Source organism: Caenorhabditis briggsae, assembly GCF_000004555.2.
Source record: "Caenorhabditis briggsae complete genome, chrI, whole genome shotgun sequence".
Lineage (NCBI taxonomy): Eukaryota > Metazoa > Nematoda > Chromadorea > Rhabditida > Rhabditidae > Caenorhabditis > Caenorhabditis briggsae.
In genome coordinates this window covers 4284231-4293538 of record NC_013489.2, presented here as the reverse complement: position 1 = coordinate 4293538, position 9308 = coordinate 4284231, and the positions used below count along the sequence as shown (strand labels likewise).

General features: G+C 41.5%; 2 protein-coding genes across 2 annotated transcripts; one reads left to right on the top strand and one right to left on the bottom strand.

Moving 5' to 3' along the window:
* Positions 1-514: 514 nt before the first annotated feature.
* Cbr-abts-1 lies at positions 515-6760 on the top strand (the record flags this gene model as incomplete). The annotated part of the gene is made up of 9 exons (XM_045243849.1): positions 515-710; positions 2242-2663; positions 3555-3743; positions 3790-4936; positions 4984-5348; positions 5406-6065; positions 6113-6244; positions 6292-6606; positions 6650-6760. 9 exons carry the CDS (start codon positions 515-517, stop codon positions 6758-6760), a joined length of 3537 nt encoding a protein of 1178 aa, XP_045092579.1.
* Positions 6761-7221: 461 nt separating this feature from the next.
* On the bottom strand, positions 7222-8778 carry Cbr-mei-1 (the record flags this gene model as incomplete). Its single annotated transcript, XM_045243844.1, has 3 exons — positions 7222-7396; positions 7447-8174; positions 8227-8778. 3 exons carry the CDS (start codon positions 8776-8778, stop codon positions 7222-7224), a joined length of 1455 nt encoding a protein of 484 aa, XP_045092580.1.
* Positions 8779-9308: the final 530 nt, after the last annotated feature.

Here is a 9308-nt window from a genome sequence, read left to right as displayed (position 1 = left end):
TTTATATAGACCACTACTAAACAAAAAAAATCAAAAGCTAACGTTAAAATTTCAATTAGAATCTACCTCTTAGTTGAACTGACCAAGTTCTTAATGGCAATTGCATCTGTGTCAATTCGTCCAATTATTTGAGTTAGAGGAACCAATTCAGAAGATGAAACTCGATTCAGTTTAAAATACGGATATAAGGAGGAGAAGGGAAGTAAACAGAAGCGGTGGGGTTGAATTAAGTCGAATGTTTTGTTGTATGCTCCATCTCATTTGAAATAAAAGAGCTTCTTCGATAAAACGAGACGCAGAAGCGAGACATATACACTATTCTATTGATTCTAACCACGGCTTCAAGCCATCTCTCCTTCTCCCTTACACGCCCCTTTTGGTGCCCTCTCCCTCTCTCTGTTTAGCTCTCATAGATCCGCCGCTCATTTTCATCGGGCTCTTAATTCCTTGAGTTTTGCGTTATACTCTGTCTAAACTGGATCGAATCATACTTCCTGAAAAAGGAAACTCAAAAATGGACGATGAGCCAGACGAATCGCCATCAAGAATTGCTCGTTCGCGATCATGTGAACCTCCTGGGTCATCTTCACGAAGTCGTGAATCTCGGGGATCCTTGTGGATGTCCATGGGTGTACATGTCGAAAATTCCAGAAGACGTCGAATGTCCAAGGCGAGGCGGGAGTCGCAGAGCATCGAACTATCTTCACTCGGTGAGTCCTTTTTTCAACTTTAAAAATTTCCCTATCAAGACAAGACGGGTGTTTTTAACGGATATCGTCTGAATGCTACGAAACATCGACCAGTTGGAAAAACTCTTGTTTTCAACGAGAGATTTCTAGGTTGTCAATTACAGCCTTTCGCATTTTATTTTTCTTTCTAACTAACTATTCAATGTATCTGTTAGTCCCATCTTGCTCTCAATATCTTTATTCTATTCTGCCAAAGTTTCTGTGATAGAAGGGATAGAGGACTGGAGAGCATCCACGTGAATTCCCTCAAGCTTCCATGCTTCCTGATCGGTAGAAGAGGAATACAAAGGAAGTTGACTCGCAAAAGGAAAATAATTTTTAGAGATGTCTCTGTCTTCATGATTATCGTCTTCTGGGTTTCTATTCTCAGAGCTTTCGGATGAGTCCCCAGTTAGGCGGTGCATGGGGTACACAACAAAATGTGCCAGAGGGTCTCAACGGCCGCCGCGCGCTCACACATACGTAGAAAGCACAAAAAGCATTCGCGTAGTAGGTAGGCTTGTGCTGGTCGTCTACGTGCTCTACCAATCACATTCTCCCTCTCTTTCTAATGCTTCTTCCACCATGAGAGAAGGGGTCCCGGAGTTGAGAAGAAAAGAGGAAAGAAGAAAAGCTAGGAGACGAGGAGCATGCGAGGAATTTTTTTTGCCGAGAGACTCAAAACAACTGTTCGCTGGCATCAACTGCGTTACGTCTAGAGAGAATAGGATTAGAAAACGAGGACGGAATGAGTAATAAGTAGCTTGGCTAGAATACAAAATTAAGGAAATGTGGTTCAGGAGATTCTGTAAATATAACAAAAGAAAGAGGAAGTTTCTTGCTTCGACGGACTCTGTTAATCGGTTTCCAACCAGATCCGGGAAAATTCCGGAGCAGAAATGGCTAGATCTTGTTAGAAAATTGTCTGAATCAGGTTGGAAAATTAGCTTTCTCGGTCGGATCTGGTCAGAAAATCACCAGATCTTGTCGGAAAATAAAAAGTTTCCGAATCTGGTTGAAAATGCGCGTTACCCAATCTGGTTGGAAAATTTCCCGAAACTGGTTAGAAACCGATTACCAGAGGAGTTTCAAGAAAACGATGCTGGAGTTTAAATCTTTCTACTGACGACATCTGATGAGGTCATACTATCTTTAAGAGGCTTATAGTTTATTCCCCATTCTAAGGCTGTCTCCAAAAATGGCAACAAAAAGTTATCTTCGATACATAAACGGCGACCACCGCCTACTATCTCCATCAATCATCAAAATTGAAAACTGCAAAAAGTTCGGTGATAGGAAAAGTTGATAAGAGAAGCGAGTGTTAATACTTCGCACTCAGTACTTCTATTGTGTGGTCACCGTTATTCTATACTAATTTCTATGCTGCAAAGTCATCCCAAATGTTGCAATACTGCGCAAGTTGTGAACATATCACCCGTCTTAGTCAGAAAAATGCGGATCATTTCTGTAAATTAATTAGACAAGATCACAACAAAACTCATTGTCATTTCAGCCCCCGGTACCAGAGTCATGTTCCTTTTGAAGGAGAAGGAGAACACCCCAGCCCTGTTCACGGAAATGGGAGAACTGAACAATGACGAATGGAGAGAAACAGCGAGATGGGTGAAGTTCGAAGAAGACGTCGAACAAGGAGGAAACCGATGGTCAAAGCCCCACGTGGCTACCTTGTCACTTCATTCATTGTTCCAGTTGAGAAGTTGTATTATGAATGGACTGTTCTTGAATGATTTATCCGAAACCGATATACCATCTATTTTTAGTAAGTTTCAACGCTGTTATTTATTTCCAAAATCTTTATATTATTCTTCAGATGCTGTCATTGAAAACTTGGTCAAAAGTGGAGATTTGCCTGCCGAAAATCGAGAGGAACTTCGTGAAATTCTTCTTCGAAAGCACGTTCATCAATACGAGCAAGTAAGTTGATAACTCCGAATCCGCATTATATCCAGCTTCATGTTTTTATCTTTCCCTTTTGAAACTACCTTTCCCTTTGAATGATTTGGAGAGTGTCTTGACTATCTTGTCTCTTCTTTTCCTATATTTCTAGCCGCCATTTTGGGCCTTCTCTCGCTGGTTTGACGATTTAGTGGCATCGAGCCCATCCACTTCGCGCACCTCAAGCTTTTCAAGTCACTCTCTTTCTTCGCAGGTCTTTGATTTTGATGTGAATATTCTAAACAAACTCAGAGTGTGATCTTTGTAATAATCATGTAATTCACTAACACATTCTCTTTGACATTTTAGTCTCTCGTCCTGAGTTTTGACACCGATAAGCATTATGTCTGAATAGCGGCATTTTTGTGAAGTTGCCAAAATTTAATCAGTAAGAAAACTGTAATAAAGTTATTCGTGGGGTTTTAAATAGAGTTTACTCTGACTTTTTTGACATGTTGATCACTAAAAATCATCCAGTCCAGACTTCTCCGTTTACTCTCTTGTGCCTTGGCTTTGACCAGCACTCGATCATTGAGGATAAATCAATTTTTGAAAGAAACATTAGTTAAGGTTTCGATTTACTCTGAGCTTTGTTAGTTTGCACCTCTGATTATAATCCAAATTATGCCAGCTGATAGCCTTTCAGTCTATTCTTATCAGACTCGTTTCAATATGAAGTTATGACGTTGAGAGCACACAGAAAACCAGGATTTATTTTAACATTTTTCCTTCTGTTTACTCTTCCAATTTTGTTTAAGACCTGATTGAGAGCAGGCGGGATAGATTGTTTGATTTTTGAATTTCTGCTAGCTGTTGTCTTTTTTTTGTACTCGATCTTATAGGTCTTAATGAATTCAATATTTGTTTCAGGCAAAGAAGAATGGTGCTGGTGGAGAAAAGGGTGGATTCCTCAGTACAGTACGATCCATATCTGATATTGGAAAATCATTCTCACATGGAAAGAATCTCTCGAAAATCGAAGAAAAACCAGAAGGGCCAGTTACTTCACAGACAGCAGGAGCTCCTTCTGGATCATCGAATCAACTAACACTTCCAACGGTGAGATTCAAATTAGAAACTTTACCGAGATATTCTGTAAATTCAGGTGGAATCAGTGCCAAAGGATATCTCAAATGAGGAGGCCTCAAAAGGAAATCTTCATTTCTTGAAAAAACTGCCTGTTGGTGTGGAGGCTAGCAATGTTCTGATAGGAGAAGTTGATTTCCTCACCCGTCATATTTGCTGTTTCATTCGTCTGAAGAACGCTAATCAGCTAGGAGATTTGACAGAAGTCCCTGTTCCAACACGTTTCATCTTCTTGCTTCTGGGACCCACTGGTCATGGACAGCAATACAGAGAAATTGGTAGAGCCATCGCCACACTCATGGCTGATGAAATCTTCCACGATGTCGCTTACGGTGCCCGTGATGTTGACGATCTTTTGGATGGAATTGACGAGTTCTTGGATCAAGTCACGGTGCTGCCACCTGGAGAATGGGATCCTAACATTCGAATCGAACCACCAACGAAGCTTCCGTCTCAAGAAAAGAGAAAACAAATTGGCAAAGAGCTTCTTGTTGAACCATCCTCTCATAAACCAGCAAAGAAGGTTATCGAGGAAGAAGAAATACATTCCCATGGAGACGATCCAGCCTTGAAACGAACTGGAAAACTGTTTGGAGGTCTCATTCTGGATATCAAAAGAAAAGCTCCTCATTTTGTATCTGACTTCACTGATGCATTCAATCTACAATGTCTGGCTTCGATCTGTTTCATGTACTTCGGATTGTTAGCACCGATTGTAACTTTTGGAGGATTACTCGAAGAAGCAACTCATCAAAGAATGGCAGCCATGGAGAACTTGTTCGGAGGAGCTCTCTGTGGTGTCATTTACCATTTTTTCGCTGGTCAACCTCTCACTATTGTTGGATCTACTGGACCTGTTCTTGTCTTCGAGACCATTGTGTATGACTTCTGCCATCGCTTCGGCATCCAATACTTGAGTTTCCGATTCTGGGTTCACGTGTGGACAGCATTGATCATTCTTATTATGGTCATCACCGATGCATCTTCTCTGGTATCGTTCATCACTCGTTTCACTGAAGAATCGTTCGCCACTTTGATTGCTGTTATTTTCATTTATGAAGCAATTATGAAGTTGGTTAAGATCAAAGGTCAACTAGACATGATTAACTACTCGCGCGATTATGTTGAAGGCGGATTCTGTTCGTGTGTAGCTCCATTAAAAAAAGGTAAAATAAACACATCGGTCTTGTTTCAAAACGATTATGGTTTTCAGCCACTGTCTCAGTGGAACATGCGAAACTCATTATCAAGGACCTCGGCCTTCCAATTCCATTCAATGAAACTACCATTGATTACTCAGCCGCGAATCTCACTGATTGTCGCACAATTGGCGGAGATTTCGATGGAACCACTTGCTTCCCACTCTATGACAAACTCCTCATGTCGATTTTACTAACTGTCGGTACCTTCTTTTTGGCCACAACTCTGAAGAAGATGCGCAACTCTTGTTATTTCCCATCTCGTGTCCGACAACTTCTTTCCGATTTCGCTGTTATGATTGCTATCGTCACCATGACCATGGTAGATATTTCAGTTGGAGTGAACACCCCGAAATTGAATGTTCCAAGTACTTTCCGAGTGAGTCAACATTTCAAAAATCATTCTTAGACTTATTTTTAAAATTACAATTTTCAGCCAACCTGGGAAGGACGCGGATGGTTCATTTATCCATTTGATGGAAATGAATGGTGGACTGCTCCTCTTGCTCTTCTTCCGGCCCTCCTCGCCTGCATTCTCATTTTTATGGACCAACAAATCACAACTGTTATCGTGAACCGTAAAGAAAACAAGTTGAAGAAAGGATGCGGTTACCATCTCGATTTACTCGTTCTTTCCGTCTCAATCCTCATGGTCGGATTCTTAGGTCTACCTATCTATGTTGCTGCTACAGTACTTTCTATCAATCACATCAACTCTTTGAAAGTGGAATCTGAATGCAAAGCACCAGGAGAAGTCGCACAGTTTGTGGGAGTTCGTGAGCAGCGTGTCACTGGAATCGTCACTTTCCTCATCATTGGACTCTCTGTCTTGGCTACTAACATCCTTGGACGAATTCCTATGCCAGTACTGTATGGTGTCTTCCTCTACATGGGTATTTCTGCTCTCGGTGGAATTCAATTGTTTGATCGTACTCTTTTACTCTTCATGCCAATGAAATATCAACCGGATACCATTTACATTCGCCACGTGCCCATCAAAAAGATTCATTTGTTCACTGCATTCCAAATCGGTTGCCTTGCTCTTCTTTGGGTGATCAAATCCATCAAGTCGACATCGATTCTTTTCCCGATTATGGTTAGTTGAGAACAACATTTGAAATCAATGAAACTCAAAACTTACAGCTCGTTGTGATGGTTGCTATCCGAAAGATGATGGAGAAAGCTTTCACTACAACCGACCTCAAGTACCTTGATGACCCAATGCCTGATTTCCACCTTAGAAAGAAAGAAGATGCAAAGAGAAGACAGAGCGAGGTTATTCGCATGAGTTTTTGCTTTTTTCTAAACCAATTTATGTTCAGGGAGAGGCTGTCGAAATAGAATTCGACAACGAGAACCAGGCAACAATACATGCTGTCAAGACTGAAGCTCATCTTCATATCCCAATGGCTTCTGGAAATGTAATCAAGATTCCACTCGCTGCTATTCAAGAGCCATCTCATTCTATCAACCTTACCAAAGAAGTGAACAACAGTGGAATGTGGAAGCATATATCATCTGCAGATTCGAAGAATTCACTTGTCAGAGATGTACCAGCTTCATCTGAACCTACTACAAGCAGAGATGCGCCGATTGAACAACCAGAAGATGACGATGATCCGATTATGATCAAGGTTGCTGTTTTGAAACAAAATAGAGATTTAATGTTCTGATTTTCAGGTGATTCGTCCATCTCCGCACACATCCACATCAAATCTCACAGAAAATACCCCCCTCCTAAAGGAAGAACCAAAGGAGTCGTCCACTAACCCCGATGAGCCAAAAGTATGATTTCTTCTGGCCACACTTTTTGTTCATTTATCCCAAACAGTTCGTCATAATTCCGTTCCTTATCCCGACATCCTTTGAATCGTGTTCCAAAATTTGCTTTCTCCCAGATCTTTTTCTATTGTTAACCGATTTCCAAAATCAATATAGCCTTTAAACACAAAACCTCTTACCCGTTACAGACTTTCTCAACTCCCCCTAACAAATTATTAGCCGATTACCAATTCCCTTTATAAGGGAATTCTCGAATACATATTACTTTCCTTGTACTCAATGTCTTTTTCCACAATAATAAAATAAGATTCATGTTGAAAATGTCTTCAATTTCATAAACATTATGGCACTTTGGGGGTGATGAGAATTATAATTGAACAGACACAAAATATTCCTATTTACAAGAATGAAAGAGTTGTCGAGATCATTGACATGTTTTGAACACTTAGAAGGTGGATAGCACGAGCAATTTACATAGCACCAAATGAGTCACACCATTCTTTGCACTTGAGCATTGTATCGGGATCGACACTAGAGGAGACTGCTTGTAGAGCTGCTTCGAAGTCACAATTCCGGACTGGCTCCGTTTTAAGCGATTCCATCGCTGCTGTGAGTTCTCCGCCTCTCAGGGATTTCGTATCATATCTGTAAAATCTGTAGGAGTTAGAAAAGAAATGAAAACAGAGCAAATTTACCTTCGAAGAACATTGATAGCTGCTGTTCTGCACAACGAAACGACGTCAGCTCCTGAGAATCCTTCAGTTTTCGCCGCTAATTCGTCATAATTGATTTCATTCGATTGTGGTGTCCCCATCATCGATGTTTCAATGAGCTTCTTTCGTGCATCGAGATCTGGGAGTGGAATGAAAATTCTCTTTTCGAATCGTCGTCGGAGTGCTTCGTCCAGCTCCCATGGAATGTTGGTGGCCGCAAGAACAAAGACACGGCGTTCATCGAACTTATGCTGTGCGCCGTCCATTTGAACTAAGAATTCAGACTTCACACGTCTACTAGCCTCATGTTCTCCAGAATTTCCTCTTTGTCCTCCAAGAGTGTCGATCTCATCAATGAAAATGATTGAAGGAGCATAAAAACGAGCAAGTTCGAACAATAAGCGAACAATCTTCTCGGAGTCGCCTCGCCATTTACTCGATAAGTCGGTTGATGATACAGTGAAGAACGTCGAGCTCGATTCGGAGGCGATGGCACGTGCAATGAGCGTTTTTCCTGTTCCGGGAGGTCCAGCGAGAACCATGGCTTTCCACGGCGATCGAAGCCCTCGGAAGAATTCGGGAACTAGCAGAGGAAGTGTGACGGCTTCATGAAGAACTTGTTTGACATCGTGCATCCCAATAATATCATCCAATGACATCGTGTTTTCTGTCTGTGTCGCCATCGTTCCTCGGACTGCTTGAACAATGTACTGAAAAAGAAATTTAAATATTCATTGATAACTACCTAGCCGTTTTTCTTACCGAATCATACGATGAAGCATCAAATGATTCTCCAGCGCTGTTTGGTGGGAGGATTCCTTGCGAAGGATTTGCCGGTTTTGTGTCAGCTGCACTTGGAGCATAACTAGCCGCTGATGAGGCAGATTTTGATGGTTGGGTTTTAGGCACAGTTCCGCCTTTCTTTGCATTGTACTTGCTAGATGTTGGAAGTGGAGGAGATGGTTTTGACCACACATCTGGATCCGCCGGAGGTTCTGGACTGCCACTTTGTCTTGTCATGGCGTCGTGAAGCTCATCTTCGTCCCGGGCGTTTTGAAGTACCAATTTCATACTGGCTTCTAGCGCTTTCAAGAAGGCCTGCAAAAAACTCATATAATGAAGGAAAAACAACTTGCTTACATTTTTCGATTCGACGTCTTCTCTGTTACTCGTCGATATTTTGTAGCTTCTAACATCTGTCAGAAGCTGTCGAAGCAAGTCTCCGGCTTCACTCCATCGACCGTCGTCGACCATTGTTTTAGCAACTTGTGCTCTTTCGAAGTACCCAGTGATTGTCTGAGCATCGCCGATCATTCTTAAAATGAACAATTGGAATTAGAGAGAATAGAAGAACGGGAGGAAGATGAGGATGATAAAGAGAACATGAGAGAAAACAATACAGAATAAATTAGATGAAACAGAAAGATTGTCCCCACCCGACAAGATGATACTTGCTGTTGTGTCCTTAAAGGAGGCCAGACATGAAAACTTTCAAAAGTCTAGTTTTTTGATATATGACACCGTACAGTCAGAAAATAACAAGGGACACCAAACCATAACTCCCTGTTATTGTACAAGCGAAAACGCGACCGTTCTTCCAAGCGGCACCCACTCCTCGTTTCATAATCGTTTTAGCGTCAGAAGCCGACAAGCCCCGTGTGGTGTAGAGGTGAGCGCGCTTGTCTATCAGTCGTGCATCGCGGGTTCCACTTCCAGATGTCCGTTTTCGTTTTTTTTTCTGTTTTCATGCGGCGACATCTTGGAATGACCGAATAACTAAAAAAAAAGTCGGGAATAGTTGCCTAACATTGAAGAAATTTAGTGTATACTAAAAAAAATGCTTG